This window comes from Phodopus roborovskii, unplaced genomic scaffold (genome assembly GCF_943737965.1).
Source record: "Phodopus roborovskii unplaced genomic scaffold, PHOROB, whole genome shotgun sequence".
NCBI lineage: Eukaryota > Metazoa > Chordata > Mammalia > Rodentia > Cricetidae > Phodopus > Phodopus roborovskii.
In genome coordinates, this window is record NW_026126408.1 from 484,250 (window position 1) to 506,433 (window position 22,184).

Here is a 22,184-nt window from a genome sequence, read left to right on the forward strand (position 1 = left end):
GTCATATATGTGGTGCATGTGTATGTAAATTGGTGTGTGTCCTTAGTATGCACTGCACCGATCTCTGGCAGGGAGAGGGTGATAGAGGGGGCTGGGCTGGAAGGACTTGAGGAGGCAGATAGGCTATCAGATGGAACTGTAGTCCTTCCTGCCCCTCCCAGCCCAGAGCCCTGCCTACCTGCATTATAGCATCTTCCACATTCAGGAAGAATCCCCATTTCGCTGTTGGCTTGACAGCAGGGCAATACTGTGAAGTAGAGCCTGGTACTGGGTGGCATTCCTCAGGAGTTAAGCCTGGCTAAGACAAACTGAGTCTGGGTTCTCCTTTTGTCCAGGATGGCACTGCCTGTGGGTTCTGGGACCTGCACAGCTTGCGGGTGGCTATTGCCCTCAGCCACACAGCCATTTATCCTGCCACAGATAAACATCACATAGTCCAAGGGCTGACAGGAAACTAAAGATACACCAGTTTTCCAAAGCCTGCAGAATATGTCTGTCTGTGGGCAGCTGTCCCCACATAGAAGAGACTGGAGAACTCCACTACCGTTCATCAATGCCACCATTCAGCCAGCAACTGAATGGTATTTGTTTGTCATTCATGGGAATTTATAGGGTATTTGTACCTAAACTCTGAGCACAGAGCAATGGAGGACTATAGCAGATGCTCAGAGAACACACACCAGCAGTACTGCTAAAGCAAGAATGGTAGCAGGCCTGGGGTGATGGGTGTTAGCAAAATCCATGTTTTGCAAGTATAAAGACCTCCAAAAGAAGTGGAACTATTAGAAGGTGTGGCTTTGTTGGAGTAGGTGTGGCCTTATTGGAGGTATTTTGTCACTGCGGAGGAGAGCTTTGAGGTCTCATATATGCTCAAGCCATGCCCAGTGAGACAGACCATTTCCTGTTTCTTTACACTCAAGATGCAGGACTCTTGGCTACTTCTCCAGCACTGAGTCTGCCTGCATACTTGATGATAACACCTGCTGCACCATGATGACAATGGGCTAAACCTCTAAGCTGTAAGCAAGCCATCCCAATTATCCTTTTTAAGAGTTGCCGTGGTCATGGTGTCTCTTGACAGCAACAGAAAGCCTAAGAAAATTACCATAATCCATAATTTTTAGCCATGTATGGGTGTGGTGGCATGCACTTGTAATCCTAGTGCCAGGGAGACAGAGACAGAACTGTAAGCCAGTCCCAGTTAAATGCTTTCCTTTATAAGAGTTACTGAGTATGATGTCTCTTCACAGCAATAGAAACCTTAACTAAGACAGTGGTTGATCTCTGGCTTCCACATATACAAGCACCTGGATATGCCACATATGATGCACAGACATGCATGTGTGCATATACACACACTCTCTCTCTCTCACTCTCTCTCTCTCTCTCTCTCTCACACACACACACACACACACACACAGAGAGAGAGAGAGAGAGAGAGAGAGAGAGAGAGAGAGAGAGAACAAAAACGAGCACCAGCTAAATTTATTGAGTACTGGCTAAGTACCAGGCCTGGCACTGGGCACATTTGTGACTACGTAATGGCTCCTATTCTTTAACTGTGACACAGGCAGGAAGCTGAGGGCAGTGGGTGTTATGTGGCTTGCCTGCAGTATATACTGAGCTGGATCAGGAGGTCCACCTGGACTGTTAGTGATGGCGTGGCTTGTCTGTCCCAAGCAGCCGTTTTATTCTCTTCATACTTGTATTTCGCCCAGGCTGGGGTTTCTTGGAGATCCCCAAAGGCGAAAACTGTATATGCTAGGGGGTGACTCTGGGGCTTCTTGGGGTAAAGACACCATGGAGTGTTTTTCACCACACAGGGAGCCGAGGGATTCCAGGAAGAGCTTTCTGAAGGAGGAAGACACAGCATTGTAGAGGACTGGCGTCACTGCCGAGCTGATGTAGAAGAGCGTGTTGGTCACCATGTAGAAGTAGTGATAGAAATCATAGAGTGTGCTGGAGGGAAACCAGGGGGCTGGTTAGAGGCTGTCACCTCCTCACAGTGCCTGCAAGACAAGCTGTAGAGTACCTGTCCCCTCCTGACTTCCCTGGTTCTGATGATGGTACCCCTGATGACAGTGCTTATCCACCTAGGTCAGTGAGATGCTGGGAGCCCTGTGTGTTATTGTTTGGTCAAGGAGATGTGGCTTTACTAACAAGGGAAGGTTTTGTTTATCAGAAGTCAAGCTCCCTGTGACAGATTCTCTATGGCTCATAGGCTCATAGGGAGTGGCACTATTAGGAGGTGTGGCTTTGTTGTAGTAGGTGTGGCCTTGTTGGAGGAGGTGTGTTACTGTGGGGGTGGGCTTTGAGGTCTCATGTGTGCTCAAGCCACACCCAGTGTCCCAGTTCACTTCCTGTCACCTGCAGATCAAGATGTAGCTCTTTCTCCACTCTTAGCTCCTCCTCCGGCACCACGTCTGCCTACATGCCGCTGTGTCCCACCATGACAATAATGGACTTAATCTCTGAAAACTGTAAGCCACCCAATTAAATGTTTCCCTTTATAAGAGTTGCCATGGTCATGGTGTCTCTTCACTAAGAGAGATCAGACCCAGGGCTTTGTGCATATTAGGTAAGCACTCTACCAATGAGCTATATTTACAGCCCATGATTTTTCTCTTCTCTAACTTTAATAAAAGAGGGTTCACATCTTGTTTTCCATGCAGTTTTTATTAGCTCATGGAACTATGTTGGTCTTTATCTCTCTCCTTGTAATAACATGCTTTTGCCACCTTTCCTGGGCTGCAGGTGTTGGATTCTGGTGTCAAGATGCTTATAGCCATGACTATCCACAAGCCTTGTCATACCCAGGGCTTTACCAGGTCAGGGAGGTTTCTAGAGAGTGTTCCAATCCTGCCAGGCATGATACATTCCTCTTATCACAGTTCTTAGGAGAGTGAGGCAGGAGGATTGCCTTGCTTGGTTACTAAGAGAATACTAGGTTAGCTGAGGCACTATAGCAAGACTTGGTATAAAAACAAACAGGGCTGGAGAGATGGCTCAGTGCCCAAGAGCTCTTTCAGAGGACCTGGGTTCAATCCTCAGCACTAACATGGCAATAAAAAGTAATTTAAAAACAAACAAAAGAACCCCACAAATCCTTGCTCCCCATCTCCAGTTGAAAGATTCTGAGAACCTGAGCAGGACCAGATAGACTATAGGCCAGAAATCCAGAAAACTTGGCAGCTGAGGATCCATTGCCTGTCTCCAGGCCAGCCCAGCAGTCCCTTCTCAGTGGCCAGACAGCCTCAATACACTTACTCATTCCATCCATCATCAGGAATGTAGCAGTACATGAGCCTGCGAGCATGGTACGGCAGCCAGCAGATGACATACACAGCCACGATGGCTCCTGCAGGACAGTGTGGGAGAGGGAGAGGGAGAGGGAGAGGGAGAGGGAGAGGGAGAGGGAGAGGGAGGTGAGGGGGAGGGGAAGAGGGAGAGAGAGGACATAGCAGACAGAGAGCAAACATGTTCTCAGTTACATCATTGTCCAGGGAGGAAGGTGCCCAAGGTGACAATAGCAATTCCAGTGGCCTCCTCCTGGAGCCAAAGGATGGGAAGAGAACTTTTAAGTTATTGGATATGAACTTGCCCTGTCCTTGGACATACCATGCTTCCAGAATCGTCCACTGATTACTGGAATACACTTCCAACATAGGGCTAGATAGTCCCACCTGAGTGACTGTGTAGGCTGCATACTATAAATGCCTTTTGTATTCTGCAAAGCCTGTCCCAGAACTTTTCCTTTTGGATGGATGGTGGTACCATCATCAGGCCAGAAGCCAGAACAATCTTAGTTTTCTATCCTTCCACGTTTTGCCTTTTTTTTTTTAATTTTACATATTGATCCCAGTTCCCTCTCCCTCCCTCTTTCCCTCTCTCTCACTCTCCCTTGCCACTGACCACTCTCCCCTCCCATACCCCCCCACTCCACATGTAGGGTGATGCTTTCTGGGGGGGGTCATCTAAATCTGTCAAGTAATTTGGAGTAGGGATTAGGCCTTCCCTCCTGCCTCTAGGTTAAGGGAATATCCCTCCATGAGAGATGTGCTCCTAAAGTCCTTTTGTGCACCAGGGATACATCCTGGTTCCACTGTCCAAGGTCCCTTAGACTTCCCAAGCCTTCTAACTGAGACCCATGTTCAGGGGGTCTGAGTCAGTCCCATGCTGGATTCCCAGCTATCAGTATGGGGGCCTATTAGCTCCTCCTTGATCAGGTCAGCTATCTCTGTGGGTTTCTGTAGCCTGGTCTTGTCCTCCCTCTCTGCATCTGGAATCCAGTTCGGCTCAGTGTTTAGTTGTGGGTGTCTACTGCTGTTTCCATCAGCTACTAGATGAGGGCTCTATGGTGGTGGATAAGTTAGTTGTCAATTTCATTATCAGGGAAGGGCATTTATGGTAGCCTTTCCACTGTTGCTCAAATTGTTAGCTGGGGTCAGTCTTGTAGGTCTCTAGCCATTTCTCGAGGCACATTTTGCCTTTTAATGGGCTCTTCCTTGGTAACTGCCCACTCTATCTTGTCCCCATCTCCACTGCTGCACCCTGTGAAGCTCCTCACCAGGACTCTGAGGACCTTCCTTCTCCTCCCATGATCATCCACCAACAAATCACCCAGTGTAGCCCTACAGCAGCAGCACTAACTAGTTTCTTGGTAGAAATGCAGAATTGTCTCATCTCACTTAAAACCTCATGGGTTGGAGTCTCCTGGCTGGGCCCTACGCTATGGCTTGTATATGTCCTAGATCACTGCATACACCCTGAAGTTTGGGGGCATTATTTAGCCTGTATGCTAAAGAGCTATGAAGGGAACAGATCTTCTAGACACTGACGCTTGGAACTCCAGCCCAGCAACTCTAGAGTGAAGCCTGATATATCCTGGAACACATTCCAATTTAGGGCTAGGCATTGCCACCCAGCAACTTTGTGTCACAGGTCACACCACAGTGCACTCAGCTCTTAGTGTCTTTTCCCACAAGATTGATGTTGCAAAGAGCGCAGACCTGTCTCATCGGATCCTCCCAATTTTCAGCTAGAGCCCAGATTTCAACTCCGGCGTGATGGATGCATGAAGAAACCTGTTTTCCTGTGACTTTAAAAGTGTCCCTCACAAGGCCAGATTGTTCTGGATCCTAACAAAGGCAAGCAAGCAAACAGATGTGCTAGAGGGGAAATGGGATTTGGAGAGACCCAGCCAGTCTGTGAGTCCACAATTGCGAGACTAAAGTCCTTCACTATAGCTACTCCTGGCCTTTTCACATAGCCCAACTTTCTGAAATAGAGCCAGGTCTCTGCCTGTGTGGGCGAGCTGCTCCTTGGACAGCTCTGTGCTTTCAAGCATAGAAATCCATTTCTTTTTAAACAATCCCATTGTGCTTGTGAAGGAAAGCTAAGGATGAACGTACAGCTCCTCCAAGTTACAGGGAAAAAGAGACCTAGAGAAAGACAATATCTTGCCAAGGTCACCTAGCTCAGGACTGATAGAGGCAGCTCTGGTACCCAACCTCCTCTCCCTTAGAGTGTTACAATAGAGTACTTAACTGAGAACCTGGGCGCTGTGCTGGAGGCTACGGATCTGGCTGGCATCCTTGTGTCTCACCAGGCTGGCTTGGACACCCAGAGACAAGGTCTTTCTCCACGCGATGACACCCAGGAGGCCTTCCTCACTCAAGAGCTCCAGGCGGCTGGGGATAGAACTGACTTGGGCAGAAGCTGATGGTACCTGGGAGTAGAGGGCCATCAAGTGGTTGACAGTGACTCCATTCAGGAAAGCCGTGAGTGCCAAGGGGAGCACGAAGGATACCAGCACATTCACCTGTGAAGGTAATTCCAAACGTCATGCAGGCAAAGGCTGGCGGCTCTAGCCATCTGATTTGCTCTGTAATTGGAATCTGCATCAGCAGAAGCAGGAGACAAAAAAGGCCTGGAAGGTAAAGCTAAGGATTGTCTAAGAACTGGGATGCTACAGTATAAGCCCAAGACCACAGAGAAGCTGTTCTTCCCTGTGAACATGAGACAGAAACTTGTTCCAAAGAGAGACATCACTGGATGCTCAAGCTCCTCATTCCACTTTCTTCTCAGCTCTGGAGTTTGGACTCTCGGTGCCCCAGCCTGCTTTGCAGTCTTTATGCTCAACAAACAGGGCCTTCAAATGACTCCCACTGGTTGGATAACTTCATTTTAAAATCACAGTCCATAAGCCAGGCAGTGGTAGTGCCCACCTTTAATCCCAGCACTCAGGCAGCAGAGTCAGTCAGTTCCAGGCCAGCCTGGTCTACAGAGTGAGTTCCAGGACAGCCAGGGCTACAGAGAGAAACCTTGTCTTGAAAAACAAACAACAAAGTCACATTCCATAGACTGGAGAGATGGTTCAGTGGTTAAGAGCATTTGCTGCTCTTGCAGAACAGCAGAGCTCTGTTCCCAACATCCATGCTGGGCAGCTAGCTCACAGCCACCTGTAATTCTGGCTCTGGGGAATCTGATGGCCTCTTCTGGCCTCTGCAGGCTCTTGCATTCAGTGTAGACATACCACATACCCAGACACAGACACAATATTAAAAATAAAATAATTTTTTTTAAAGAAATCACAGTCTGTTTTCATAGCTGCAGAGGTTGGCAAACCGGTCAGAAGGCTGTGGCGAGGGTTGGCTCTAGAGGTGCCCTCAGTCTGTTCAGGAAGAGCAGCAGCAGTCTCCAGGACCATGTGATTAAAAGGAACCTATGGTAAGGCACCAAGGGGCCCAAAGTGAAGTGGGGCTCCCTGGAGATACCCAGTGCAAAGACAGCAGAGACAGTAGAGGGAATGCATGGCTAGTGGGTTCTCTGTCCCCACTCATTGTCTCAGTGGTTGTCTTGGAGACCACATGGGCAGTTCCTGTAGGTTCCACATGTCACTCATATGCTTATGGGGGGACTTTCGGGGAGGTCTGCATGGGACCATGGGATAATGTCCTCAGGTGGCCCAGGCTAGGTACTTCGGTGGGAAGGAAAACTGGAGATCAACCTTCTAGAGTGTATGTGGGAACATAAAGTGGGGGAAACGTGAACGGAGGACCCACTATGCTGTACCCCTGGCACTTTCACAGGATCACGTTTTATTATTCTCATGACACTGGCGCCATGTTTTTGGCATTCAGGCACACCCAGGCATGTGAACACCACCAATGGACAGTCAAACACACCTTTCTGGATTAGGAACAAAGCAGGAACAAAACAAAACAAAACAAAACAAAACAAAAAAAAAAAAAAAGAAAAAGTGCCTCCTAGGAGCCAGCACACCCTTCATTCTGACTCAGGGTGCCATTCTTCCTCGCCATCCTTGTCCTGTAGGATGAAGTTTCTTCCTGTTTTTTGTATCAATTGAAACAGAGTCTTGACCAGACTCCTCCAGCTTCCCTACACACACACACACACACACACACACACACACACACACACACACACGCACGCACGCGCATGCACACACACGCACACCTTTAGTGGCTGAAATGGACATGATGTTTCAAGTGCCAAACTCTTTTTAAAGTAAATCCATTACAAGTAAACCATTGTTAGGCATTTGGCCCCCCTTTCCCAGATAAGGATAAAGCAGCCCTGCAGAACACAAATAAACGTGGGCACACTGGCCCCTCCCATGCTTTCTCCTGATTCCTCTTGGGTGAAAAGGAAGGTGGCAAGTATCCTCTCTCCCTACCCACCAGACCCTGCAGACACACACAGGATTGGGCAAGGAAATGGCGGGGGATGCCAGGGGCTGCAGCCTTGTACTGAGGTAGGAGAATAGGGTGGGGAGAGAGGGATGTCAAGATTATTTTGAGAGAAACCAATGGCAGAGAAAGGCCAATGACCCTTACCAATGACTCATGTAAGGAGCATGCAATAGAAAAGCCCCTTCGTCTACATATGTAGAAGAAGGCAGATGCTATGTCAATGGCTCACAAAAAGTTGCCACCATCCACTCTCCTGGCTCAGTGCCATTGACCACTTCTAGCAGTCGCCTTCTGTCCTCTGTCTGCTGCAGTATGGAAGTGCTTTCCCCTCTGATAAACCACTGCCTGTGTGCCCCTAGTCCAACTCTTTGTTCTGGAACACAAGGACCTGGAAATCACAGCAGTTCCCTTTAGACTACAGTCCATACCTGGCCATCGACGTGTGCAAGATATGGTGGTCCAGTTATCTATGCAGCTCCTGCATCCTACATGTGTACTGATGCACCACTGGCCAGCGTGCCTTCCTGCACTTTCATGTGCCTATCCTCCCAAATCCTCAGCGTGCTCATGGCTAGTGAAGGGATGCTAGCTACACCCTGTTTTGGTCCTTTGGAGTTCCCGGAAGGATGGTGGAGTGGCTGCTTTGGTTTCTCTCATTACCTCAGTGTGCATCCTACTCAGGCTCACTGCCCATTTGAGCAGTGACAAGGCAAACTCAGAGGGTCCTGGGTTACAGGACCATTCTAAACATGAGACTTGGGAAGTACTTGGAAGGTGAGACTTGTTTTCAGAAAAGGCACTGCAAATCTCTGGGAGTAGATCACAGGCTAGGGGAGTCGGCAGGAGAGGAGAATGTGTTGAGAGAAGGCTTTGGGACAGAGGCAAAAATACAGCTCACTTCCAGGGTTAAGAAGGGTTGCAAAGGGAGAGAGCAAAGAAAGACTTGTTGACCTAAATGCCAGAGAGCGGCCAGGCAGAGCTAGAGAAAATGGGGCAGGGATGGGGGTGGAGTAAGCATGGGAGAGGAGGGTGCAGGAAATGAAGCCAGAAACCCAATAGCCCCCAGAAGACAGGAGCAGAGAAACACGCCCCTCTCCCCTTGATTTCTGAGAAGCCCATTCCAGAGCTATATGGTTGGAGTGGCATAGGTGCAGAGTCTAATGGAACAAGAAATGGGCATTTCACAGGCTTACCTTGTGGCTCCTTTTTAAAAGGTGTGTGTGTGTGTGTGTGTGTGTGTCTGTCTGTCTGTCTGGCTCTGTGTCTATGTGGGGGGGTTCAGAGGACAACTTTAGGGAGTGGGCTCTCCCCTTTCACTGTGGGTCCCCCCCCCCCTTACCTGGATGAAGACCTGAAGTGTGGGGCGGCTCACCATTACTGTGCACACGCGCGAGGCGGGCTCTGGCTCCCCGTTGGCACTCAGTACTTCGTGCTTTTGTCCCATGATCAACGCCATGGGCAGGGCAAGGCCCAATGAGGCGACCCAAACCAGCGACAGCAGGCGGCGGGTGCGGCGCGGGGTGAGCAGACAGCGGGCGCGCAGCGGCTGACACACGGCCAGGCAGCGCTCTGCACTCAGGCTGGCCACGCTCAGCACCGTGGCGTAGGCGCACAGCTCACGCACGAAGTAGTAGCCACGACAGCCCAGATCCCCGAAGACCCAGGGGTAGTGGGACCACACGAAGTTGTAGAGCTCCATGGGCACGCTGACTAGTAGTAGCAGCAGAGCCGACAGCGCCAGACTGAGCACGTGGTAGCGCAGGCGCCCGGGACGACCGGCCCGCGCCTTCAGCACCACGTGCACGGACAGCGCATTGCCCGCTGTGCCCAGCGCGAAGATGAGTGAGTAGAGCATGGTGAATAGCACCTTGGCCCAGAGGCTGGTGTCCACGCCCAGACGCGCATCCAGGCTCAGCCCTGCGCTGGGACTGGGCCTCGCGGGCCACGGGCTGCTGGTCTCCATCACTGTCTTGTGGTGGCCTGCGCTCCCTCCCTCCCTCTCACTGCCCAGAGCCTGGGCTAGCTGCCCAGTGAACCAGCACCTCCTCCTTCCTGGGAACCTCCAGAGCTGGGAGGACACGCCCCAGAAAGGAGTTTCAGGGCAGAGTCAGACTAGAATCCCTCTTCCATTCGGCTCAATCCAGAAAAGCACTTGTTGGTGGGAAAGGGGATTCTTAAGTCCCCTGTGGGACTCAATAAGATGTTGGGTGTTTGTTGATACATGCGTAGCTATTTACTCAAATATGCTTTGAGAAGCTTGTGTGTCAGTTTGTTGTTTTACGATGTCAAACATAGATTGAGTCTGAAGACTGGACCTCATCCTGAGAGGTCGCTGTGGCAGTTATGATGTGAGACATAAGTAACAGACCCTCCCTGGCATGTCCTAAGTGTTAAGTAATGGGACTGGGGTATGAAAAACCATGCCCAACCCTAAGGAAGTTTGTGAGACGATGTGTGTAAGAAGAGCATGTGGCTCTCAGAATGATCCAGTTATGCCAGCCCCAAGCTCTGACCTTTTCCTTCAGAGGTCAGAAGAAGAAGAAACCATCCTGGGATGGAGGAGAGAGGCCTTGGTCATGATGGAAGGGGGTGAGCATGAAGGCTGAAATCATGGCAACAAATGCTCTGAGAGTTTGTGAGCTGCTCCCAGATGTGGATGTTGCTGCCAGGGCGAGGGTGGCATCCTGTGGATTCCTGACAGCTGGGATGTCCAAGGGACATCTCTTTGGGTCCTGGCCCAGTCACTGAGGGAGTAGTGGAGAACTTCCATGTGCTACTGTAAAGTCAGAGCCTCCCACAGCTGATGATGTTCAGAATAAAACTGAGCTTTAAGGGCTGAGGATATAGACCCTGTCCTGAGGTGTTCCAATGGTGATTGGGATGGTGAGATACAGACACACAGATGACAGCCCTCCTTGGCACATTCTAACTGTCAAATAAGGGACACTCTTGTCCAGTTGAGTGTAAGGACTCAGGTTTCATCTCTGAAACCCATGCAAGAAAGTGAAATGTGATGGCATACACTTGCAATCCCAGGGCTATGGAGATGGAAGCAGGAGGATCCCCGAGGCTTCCAGATAGCTAGCCCACTTGGTGAGCTTCAGGCAGCGAGCAACCCTGTTTCTGAAAAACAGTGGATAGTGTCTGAGGAATGACACTAAAAGTTTTTCCCTGGCTTATACACATATGAATACATGTGTACCCCATACACATGTGCCCACATAAACACACACACAGTTTCTGCATCTCCACAATAGTGTCCCTAATTACAACCTCAAAGCTTCTGTGTAGAACGAAAATTGTCACCATTCCCCAGGGGTTATAATGTACAAGGACTACAGTGAGACCTTTCTGGCATGGTCACATCACCATTCTTGACATATTGACCAACCAGTGCACACTGCCAGAAATCTGATCCAGCAGTGAGACACATGTCAGCTGAGCACTGTCTTCTGCGTGTGGCCAGTGTGTGTGAAAACTCCTGGCTTAGGCTTGGAGCTCCAGGGACAATGGCCAAGATGCAGACCACCATGCCTTCCTTACAGTGTGGTATGTGGTGGGGCAATCAGACTGTGGGCCAGTGCTGAACCTGACAGGTACAACACCTCACAATCTTATCACCTGTCAGTCATGAAGTTCTTAAAATATCTTGAGAGGGTGAATTAAAAATAGTAAGGGCCTTGGTGGCCCAGACTAGTGGAAGTGTCCTGAGGCATTGGCATTTTCTCTCTTGTACTTAAGGCCCTTTCAGGGCATTCAGATGTGGGCAGTAGAGTATGTCATAGTTGTGGGGTGACTGTTCTAGATGTGTACACCCATTCTCCCCAGAGTAAGGAAGGCCCAGGGTGTCCTTGCTGAGTAGTGAGTGTCAGAGCTCAGTGGGTTGGGACAGAGAGGCACAGGGTGGAGCACCAACCTGACTTAACAGATCCAATTTCTACATGCCCAGGCTAAGGGCACCATCTCTGAACTCACCTGTCTGCTTTGCCACTTAAGGCCAGTTCTTCAAGCTCTTGTTTTCTGTGTGTAATTTTGCAGGGCTACTGTATGAATCATACACTGTCATGTGCAAGACCATGGAGCAGAGCTAAGGATGGCAGGGGACGGCATAACCTCCGGGGTTGTGGGAACATGACAAGCTGGGTAAGCAGAGGGGAAACTGAGGCAGGCTGTGGTTTCTGCCACCCACTGTCCTTTGCTGACTCTTTTTCTGTTTTTCTTTTTCTTTTTGGTTTTTCAAGGCAGGATTTCTCTGTGTAACAGTCCTGGCTGTCCTGGAACTCGATTTATAGACCCAGGCTGGCCTCCAACTCCCAGAGATCCCCCTGCCTCTGCCTCCTGAGTGCTGGGATTAAAGGTGTGTCTTTTGTCTTTTTATTGGCACATTTTAATTGTGCATGATAACAGATTTTATTATGATACTTTTGTACATGTATGTAATGCATTTGGGGTATATTCACCCCCTTACACTGATTCCCTTGCTCTTCTCAATGACCCTCCCTCCTATTTTCATATGACCCAGTGTTGCATAGATGGGGCTTGTTTCCTGGAGCATGGGTACCTTGCTATGACTACACCATTGAAGAAAATGTTTCTCCCTTTCCCAGCAACAATTAACTGCCTATCAATCCTCAGGGAGGGATGGAACCTCCTGAGAGTTTCCCTCTTCAGACCAAGATGATGAGGGCCCAGACCTTGTGCATGGAATCACCATTGATTGAACTCAAGAATTCAATGTCAATCCTAAAACTCTACGCTGTGCTCCCACTTCCTTCTGCTCTTAAATTCTTTCTGTACCCTCATCTGTCCTGCTTATGGTTGGGCATGCTTTTCCACCCACTCTTATCATTCTGACAAGTTATGAGTCTGCATTTACCACTGCCCACTGCAAAGAGAAGCTTGCTCAAAGGTGGGCATTAATGTAATTATTTGGAAGGCTATTCAGCAAGAATGTTGTTTCTGTTTAACAAACCAGTAACAATAGCTTTTCTTGGTAAGGCCTATGAGCTTCCCAGCCATGAGCTTTTGACTAGATTTACAGGACCCATATGTGAATTCTTTCCTATGGAGTGAGCTTCAAATCCAATAAGATAGCATTTGGTGACCTCCACAACAGTCATACCACTATACACCAGTGAGCACAGCCTCTGGTGACCTCAGCAATAGCCATCTTGCCAGCAACACCATCTAGTTCTGGTGGGCCACCAACCCTTTGCTGACTTGCTCCTCTCTGGCCTCCCTCACCCATCAACATGCTCAGTGACAATATTCTGAGCCCCTTTCCTTGGCCCTGTGTAGATACACTCACTCCCATGACCTCTGACCCCAGCTGTGCTCAAAGTCAGTCTTTGCATGCCTCCCTTCTAGCAATTTCAGGCTAACCTGAGCCCAATAGAATCCAGGACTTGTGGGAATGAGCTTAAGGGTCCTGTCACCTGGTCTGCTTTGTCACTTTCCACTTCTTGACCCAAGGTCGACTCTTGAAACTTCTACTTTCTGTGTGTAACATTCTGTGTGTGGTGGGAAACCATACACGATCATGCAGCCTTCATGTTCAGCATAGTTCCCAAGGTGTCAAAACCATTGCAAACCCAGAGCTGTTGAAGGATGCATGGAACTGAGTAGGCTAGTGGTAATGAAGGGTGCAAGGACACAACTCAGTGTGCTGCATAGCCTCATGGGAAACACAGTGCTACTGCCAAGCCCTGCTGTCCTGGCTCCAGCAAGCCCACAACAGTACAGCACAGAGATCAAGTTCACTCAGATTTGGTGGGAAGCCTGTAGAGTATGAATTCATGGAATGCTGCCACTTTGTTGTGTAATCTTTTGTATATATATAGTGTGTGTGTGTGTGTGTGTGTGTGTGTGTGTATGTGTGAATGCTGATGCATGTATGCCATAACATGGAAGTGAGGACAGCCAACTGTTTGGGTTGGTGCCGCCTTGTTTGAGAGAGAGTCTCTTGTTTTGCCTGAGTCTCAGGCTAGCTGCCAACAAGATTTGGGGGATTCTCCTGTTCCCCACCTCCCACTTCTTGCAGGTACAGCAGGATTCCAGTTGGTACTGACTTTACCTGGGCCCCAGTAATTCACACTTAGATCCTTGCGCTTACACAGTGTGCTGGCTTGTTTATGTCAACTTGACACAAGCTATAGTCATTTGAGAGGAAGGAACCTCAGTTAAGAAAATGCTTCCATGAGACCAAGTTGGAGGCAAGCCTGTAAGGCATTTTCTTAATTAGTGATTGATGAGGGAGGGCCCAGCCCAAGGTGGGTGAAGCCATCCCTGGTGATCCTGGGTTCTATAAGAAAGCAGGCTGAGCAAGTCATGGGGAGCAAGTCAGTTAGCAACATCCATCCATGGCCTCTGCATCAGCTCCTACTTCCAGGTTTTTATCCTCCTCAACTTGCTTTTGGTCATGCTATTTTATCAGAGCAATAGAAACCCTAACTAAGACACATAATAGCAATTTTATCCACTGAGCCACCTCCCTGACTGTGGATTTCAGTCACTTGAGAGCACCATTTCCTGCACCCAACTAGGAGGGGGGCTGGAGGATTAGTCTCCTACACTTTGTCTCATCTGGGAATTCCATCTGGAAATCCCATGTGGGTTTCTTCTTTCTCAGCCTTGGAAGTTACTCAGTCTCTTGTTCTTACTCCTGAGATAGGTCTCAAAGGCAGGAGTGGACATGGTGATTTGAAGTGCCCTGCTGAGCCAGCTGGCCTTGCACCCCTCCTCTTGTTGCCCCACACAAAGTGGACAGAAACTGGCATTTTTCTGGTATCTTTGAATTCTGGGTGTTGTATTTGTCAGCCAGTCCCCAGGTGGGAAAGGATTTGCAATTCAACACCCTGCTCTTTGCTGGGACCTTGTGACTTGGCCCAGGCTCAGTAAAGGGAAGCAGCTTTGCCTACTCCAGTGTCACTAGGTGCAGCCTCCAGCCCCTGGGCTGGTGTCCCTGAGGGTCATTTCTCTCCAGACACTGAATGAGGAAGTGGCTGAGCCCTGCAGGACTAGCCATGGCAGAGCAGGATCGTATCTGCAGCTCTAAATGGGAGATGCCAAGGGACAAGAGCTCTGTGGATTCGCCATGGTCATGGGTAAGGCTGCATGTGGCAGTTTGTAGACCACATATGCTTTACACATGTGTTGTGTGGTGCTGTGTCCAGGGGGGTTCATTGAGGAGGGTCCTGCCTTCATAGTATTCAGCTAAGTGCCCTGCAAGCTCCTACCCCATGGCTCTCATGGGGGCATGTTTATAAGCTGTTGGAGCTGACTTGGGACTTCTCTGCCCTGATGGAAAATGCTCAGTGTGTGCTTTGACCATGGGTGTTTTCAGGTTCCTGCTTCATCAGGGAGGAAAGCAGAGGCATGGGAATGACACATATCAGGCGTGGTCATTCACAGCACCGTATATGACCTGGCCTCCTTGGACTCTGAAGCTCTCAGCTCTTCTGGCTTGCCTGTGTGTCAGATCTCATTCAAAGTCCAGGAAAAGGGAAGGTTGGTCAGATGAAGACCCCAAAAGCCCAAACTGGGGGGCTGAGATCACCCCAATTGGGAGTGAGTATTGAGGATAGAACCCTGTCTAAAATATGAGCCTCACTGTTCCCAAAAAGCCAGTGGGTTTAAGTGCAGGGCACATATTGTGAGGTTCTACCCCTGACCCAAATGGCGCCCCTGCATACTCCCATGATGCTATGCTGGGGCTGGACCATCAGCAGGGAGGGCTCTACTATTCTGCATCCTCAGGAAGATGCCTCCTGGATGCTGGTGCCCAAGAGTACCTGGCACCAGTTAGCTTGCTCGACTTTGTCCTCAGGGCAGGGGGTTTATGAGATGCTGCAGTGCAGTGATGGAAGCTGAGGAGGGAGGTGGTTGTGGATGCATCTTAGTCCCACAGGCAGATATCTCATGAAAAGACTCATGCTTGTGAAAGTGTTAGGGCAGGCCTAGCCCTGGGGACAGGAGTGACACCACTCTGAGGATGCAGCCCTGGTGAATCACAGTCACCCTGATTAAATGAACTGGTTTTGAGGTTAGTTGGGGATTAATGAAGCTTTTTTCTTTCTGTACAGAATGTCACTTAAATGTAGCACCTATCCTCATCTATCTCAGTTGAAATGTGAACTTCCTCTTCCTTTGTGGGCAGACACTTTGGTGTCCACTGTAATGATCAAACTCTGTAGTGCTAGGGTACAGGTCTCATTGTCATGGTGTTCTCTGGTCCAGCTCAGCTTGCAGGCATCTGTGAAACTGGGACTGGTGTAGACCCTGTGGAGCCCCCAAGTCCATGCCCATTGGCTCTGTAACCTGAGGAAGCCCTGGTTGGATATCTGCATTCTGCTCGTGTGTGTGTGGTGGGATAACACACATGTATGGTTAGCTAGGTGTATGTGTTTGAGGTGGGGGTAGCACACATGTGTGGTTAGGTGTCTGTGTGTGTGTGTGTGTGTGTGTGTGTGTGTGTGTGTGTGTGTATGTGTATGTGTTTAGGTCAGAGGTCACCTCATGTGTTATTCCTTGGGTGTCATCCACCTTGTTTTTTGCTGTGGGACTAGGCTAATGGGCCAGTAAGCCCCTTTGATCTTCACTGTCTCTGCTTCCCTAATTGTTTTCACAAGCATGAAAAACCCAGGGTTTTTCACATGGGTCTCACATGGGGTTCAAACTCAGGTCCTCATGCCTGCCTTCGAGGCAAGCATCTTACTGACTCAGTTACCTACTGTCTAGCTTACCTCCGCAGCTTGCCCCTTATGCTTTGACTGTGCTCACTGTAGACTGTGTAGGACATAGGGGCTGTGAGAGTAAGCCTGAGAGCATTGCAAACACAGGCTGAGCTTCGTTCTTTAATGGCTTGCTATAATCAGGGGGCAGAAGAGCTTGAGATCCACCCTTTTTTCCCCTTGTCTGTCACTTCCCCCACTGTCTCTAGGACTAGATAAGCGCTCATTTGCTAAAGAAATTCAACAGGTGGAGATCTGTCCCACCATAGCCTGGCTTCTCAGAGCAAAAGAGACTCTGTGTGTGTGTGTGTGTGTGTGTGTGTGTGTGTGTGTGTGTGTGTGTGTGTTGGGGGCAGTGAGATAGAGTCCACCCTGCTGCTGCAGGAGATACACTGTTATTGGCTCCCTGCAAGGGGGTGGGCTCTAAAGTTGGGTTTTCTAGGGCCTTGGGACCTTGGCTCAGGCTTCTGCCTTCTGAAGCAATCTGACCACTGTATGGTAGTGCCCCCAGACATCCTAACCAGCAAGCCCAGTGAAATCAATGTCCCCCTCTGACGGTGGGGGTTCATCAGGGTCTGGATCGGGATCTTGCATTGAACAAGGGACATGTGAGTGCCCAGGGTTGTGGCTTCAGTGAAACAGAAGAGCTGGGACAAAGTCCAGAAACCAAAGCAGAAGCCATGGGAGGCTTCAGAAAGTCTGGTGAGCACACAGGAGAGGAGGGAGCTGCAGATGCACTGGCCGGATGCCCGGGCTCAGCTGTCAGGCTTCTGGGAAGAGTTAAAGCAGCCCAGTCACCGTGGGGCTGGGGAAAGGGCAGCTGGCAGCAACACATGTCCTGGAGGCACCTGCTCTGTTGGCACCACCCACCTGCAGTGTTGGCCATAGACATTCACAGAGTCACTCGCCTCTGTTTCAGGGCCAGAGGCCCTTCTGGGTCCTGTATGTGTGCAGAGCCCAGTAGGGTGGGGAGATACTAAGCCTGGTCCCCAAAGGAGGTCAGGCCAGCTGTGGGTGGGCAGGCTGCAGTGTGCCAGCCACAGAGTTCTTGAGGCCCAGCTCAGGAGTGATTGTCCCTGGCTGCCAGGACAAGGAAGGCGCCTGTGAGAACCTGGCTTGAGAGCCAGGCAGAGGAGGGGTTAGATTTCAATAAACAGTGAACAGGGATAGACCCTGCTGGGCTGGGAGGTGAGTTTGAGCACAGGCAAAGCTTGAGAGTACAGGGTGTTCCCCATCCCAAGCCGTCTGCTCTCAGGGATTCTTTTTTATTCCTAGTTGGGACGTGCACTGTGACATTCATCTTGGCTGGGCACTCCACCTCTGAAAGACATCAAGCAGTCATAGGTCTAATATGAGACCCAAAAGGCCAAGGTACAGGAGCCAGAAGGCCTGGGTTCACATGCCAGATGTGGCATGCCCTTGCAGGCTTAGCTTGCTAGAGCCTCAGTGTCCCCAACTATAAAGCAATGTTTCTAAAATCTAATGATATAAGACCCATGGGAATTCTATAGATAGTAGTTGTTCTTCATATTCACACTGAACCTGTGTATGGTGGCCTGTGGCTACAGGCTACAAGTAATAGGGACAAATAATCAAATTTTGGGCTGGGGGCTGGAGAGGTGTAAGAGCACTTGTTGCTCTTACAGAGGACCCTGGTCCAGTTCCCAGCACCCACATGGTGATTGACAACCATCCATTATTACTCTAGTTCTCCAGTTCCAGTGCATCTGGTGTCCTCTTCTGAACTCATCACAAGCATGCATGTGATGCACATACATACATGCAAGCCAAATACTCGAAGATAAAGTAAAACAGGGCTGGGCATGCAGCTCAGTTGGTAGAATATTTGTTTAGCATTCACAAAGCCTTGGGTTTGATCCCAAGAATTACATAAAACAAGGCATAGTGCTTCATGTATGTAATCCCAGCACTGGGGAGGTAGAGGGAGAACGGTCAGGGGTTGAAGGCATCATTAAGTACATAGATGAAGGCCAGGCTGTGGGACATGAGTCTCTCTCTCTCTCTCTCTCTCTCTCTCTCTCTCTCTCTCTCTCTCCATATATATATATATATGTGTGTGTGTGTGTGTGTGTATGTATATGTATAGGTGTGTGTGTATATATATATATATATATACACTTTTATATATTATAAATTATAACTATATAAAATTGTACTATATATACATACATATGTACATATACACACATGCATATATGTACAAACACACACACACACACACACACACGATATAACATGCGCTTAGGTGTTGGTCCTACAGAGCACTCTCAGGAGGGCACACACATATGGAGCCATAACTCTACCCTGAGTGCAGGTTTCATCCAGACAAGACCTTTAGTTAGCCCCAGCCACTCCTTGACTCTGTGATCTCCTCCCATCCTGGTCACACTTGGACTGGGCCATGTCCTCTTCTCCAGGGAAGTGACCCTTTGGGACCCCAGGCCCTACCTGCTACTTCAGCTGATGGGATTGCAAAAAGGCTACAGAGCATGTCTGCCTGCAGGGTGTTGCCTCCATTTTCCAGATACTGGGTCAGGGACTGGGTGTGATATTTTTGAGTTGCTTTCTTTAAGGGTCTCTGGCAGTGGGGAACAAGGTCTGTATCTGCCTGGAGCTGTGCAGGCTGTACTCTTGTGTCCCCCGGTCACCTGGTCCAAGAGCTTTTGCCCTTGGGGGAGGGGTGTGTAGTTGGGGGAGGGTCTAAGAGAAAAACTGCAGGAAGTAATGTGCAGAGAGCGAATACCGGGATGGGAGGGATGTCTGGGGACAGCCTTTCACAATGGCTCCTGCTCTGGCATCTAGGGCCCACCCTGGCCATTCTCAAGTGAGCATGGGAGTCTTGAGCACCCCCTGCAGATGGTACCCTGATATCACATGCAGAAAAACAGTCATTTCCTAAGGCAGTGAGTGGTTCTAGACCCTTTAATACAGTTCCTCATGTTGTGGTGTCCCCAACCATGAAATTATTTTCGTTGTCACTTTGTAGCTATAACATAAATGTCTGTGTTTTCCAATAGTCTCAGGTGACTCCTGTGAAAGGATCATTTGACCCCTGAAGGGGTCACCACCCATAGACTGAGTAATACTGGTCTAGATAGAGAACACAGGGTACCCAGGCTTTGAAGCTCACAGTCTCTGGATTGAAATTTCAGCTTTTGTGCCCTATTATCAATGCTGCCCTTGATGTAAGCATTTTGACGGCTTGGATGGGATGGATGGGGACTCTGGCACTCGGGAACCAGAATACTGAATGTTACAGCTCAGATGGAAAGGTATTCTGACACCCAGAAGCCAAGGAATACCACAGGTCACAGTAAGCATAGCAGTTTATAGCTCTGCTTCAGGGAAAGGCTTCCCCAGTCTATCAGCTCTGCTCTGGCAGGAGAGGGTTTCCCAGGAGAATTTGTTACAGTTCGACTCTAATCCCCCTGAAAGTGTAACAATTTAGCTCTGCCGGCTCCACTCAAGGTCATCTCTGTATCTCTGCATCTCTGCTCTGGCAAACGTGTTGAAAGGTCTCACCCAAACCTCATTCAAGAGAATTATTGGGAGGGGAGAATCCAGGAGAGTGGCTGCCCCCAGCAAGGTGGCAGAGAACAGCCTGGGAGGCAGCACAGCCAGCAGGGCTGAACAGACATGGGGTTTATATAGTGCTTCTTAGGGGGCGGAGTTTTTCCAGGGAGATTTCCAGGGTAGGGATTGATTAGATTGCAATCCTTGAGCTCAGACTAGGTAGATCTCGTGCTTGGGGATTGGTTGATTTTCTGCACAGGTTTAGGATCAGATGCCAAAGTGTGTTTCTTTCACAGGTCCTTTTTTAGCCTTTTGGCTCTAATTTTAGGACCAGGGTGTATTTCTTTCACTGGCTCTGATTCCAGGGCCTACCTGTACTTCTTTATTCTTTAGCACAGGTTTCAGGGTCAGGGTGCATTTCTTTGGTTCTGGTTGCAGGGCCAAAGTGTGTTTCTTTGGCTCTGCTCAGGGTGTGTTTCTTTAGTTGGCCCTTTCCCCTTACACTTGACACAACTGCTTTTACAATGTCAGGGTCGTGGGTTCTTTGTCTTTAAAACTGGGGCTTGGTGATACAGGACTATGGTCCCAACACTTGGGAAGCTGAATTGGAAGAACCCAACAAGCTTAAGACCAGTCCAGGTTACATACGGAGATCTTGTCTCAAGAATGAAGCAAAGCAAAACACACGCGGCTTAGGAACCTGCTTCCCTAACTTATGACAAGGGTGAGTCAGGGAAAGTCAGTGAAGTGTCTTATTGTTACTAAAATGTTTTTTAAAGTTGTAGAATTTTTTCTTTTTTTCCTCATGAAAAAATGTATCAGAAAGTATGAATTAGTAGAAAAGTTCCATAAAACCCGTAAAGGTTGTGAACTCCAGGTGGACATCAGGCTCATGCTGGTCTGAGTGGTGACCCTGGGTCCCTGCCAGTTGCCGGAGCATCAATCTCCAACATCTCCCAGTGCCAAGAATGATGCTGGCTTGGGCAGGCATGCCCACAGAAGCCTTGACCACTCTTCCACATTGTTTCTTTTTGCAAAAAGGACCAGGGTGACTCAATTGAGTGGCTGTGCCAAGGTTTTCAGTACTGTACCATGAAAGGAGAAAATAAGACAGAGTTGTGTTGTATGTATGTTGGTGTGGCTCCACCCACCCAGCTTTCTTGGGAAAGATGAATATTAATTATGAGAGAATGTACTTTCTGTCATGGGAGACTGTTGTGGAGTGAACAAGAAGTGCCACACACAGGTTTGTGTATTGAATGCTCAGTCTTCAGCTGCCGGTGATATTTGAGACTGAAGCTCATTTTGTTTACTAGGCTCAGCCTAGTGTGGATGGAGACTTCCCTGGGCTCCTGGGTTCCATAAAAGCAACCTGAACAAGCAATGAGTAGCAAGCCAGTAAACAGTACCCTCCATGGCCTCTGCATCAGCTCCTGCCTGCAGGTTCCTGCCCTGACTTCCTTTGGTGTTGGACTATGATATGGAAGTGTGAGCCAGATAAACCCTTTCCTCCCCAGTTTGCCTTTGGTCAGGGTTTTCCATCACAGCTATAGAAACCCTGACTAGGATAGGGATGTTCTGTAAGTCTAAAGAGACAGGGCCTTCATGGGGAAATGGGCACTGGGAGTGTGCATTTGAAGGTTGTAACAGGTCCCTGGTCTTTCCCTTGCTCTCTGCTTCCTGTCAGCCATAAATAAGGAAATGACATCCCTGGCCACTTGTCTTCCCCTCCCCCACCTCCCCATTCCCCCCACCTCCCACCCTCCCCACCCCCGCCAGCCATGATATGATGCTCTGCCCAAGTGCAAGGAGCCCGGTGACCATAGGCTGAGCCTCTGAAAGCACAAACCAATAGAAGGAATCCTCCCTTTATGTTGGTTGTTCTCGGTGAGGAGAAAAATAACAAATCTGGGGAGTGTAAGGTCTCTTTCCTTCTGAAATTATCTTAGTAGATGGGTCCTCCCTCCCAAACTTCCTCCCAAACTTCCTCCCCCTCCCTCTTTCCCTCTCCCTTCCTTCCTTCTTCCCTTCCCCCCTCTCCCTTTCTTCCTCCTTCATTCCTTTCTTCCTTCCCCTTCTCTCCTTCCCTTTTCTTTCTTTCCTTCCTTCCTTCCTCCCTCCCTCCCTCCCCCTTTCCCTTTTCTTCCTTCCTCCATCCCTCCACCCTTCTTTAAGATTAAAAGTGGACAATTTCATGTCTACCTGA

General features: G+C 49.2%; 1 protein-coding gene across 2 annotated transcripts; it reads right to left on the bottom strand.

Annotated features, from left to right (window-relative positions):
- Nucleotides 1-1,677: 1,677 nt before the first annotated feature.
- Nucleotides 1,678-9,701, bottom strand: Ntsr2 (neurotensin receptor 2). 2 transcript variants are annotated; one of them, XM_051181627.1, is made up of 4 exons: nt 9,055-9,693; nt 5,548-5,821; nt 3,268-3,358; nt 1,678-1,959 (listed from the first exon to the last, which is right to left on the bottom strand). In XM_051181627.1, exons 1-4 carry the CDS (start codon nt 9,676-9,678, stop codon nt 1,698-1,700), a joined length of 1,251 nt encoding a protein of 416 aa, XP_051037584.1. In that variant the 5' UTR covers nt 9,679-9,693; the 3' UTR covers nt 1,678-1,697. The 2 variants fall into 2 exon arrangements, with proteins under 2 accessions (XP_051037584.1, XP_051037585.1); XM_051181628.1 differs by having other exon boundaries at nt 1,774-1,959; nt 5,729-5,821; nt 9,055-9,701.
- Between the last annotated feature and the right edge of the window lie 12,483 nt (nt 9,702-22,184).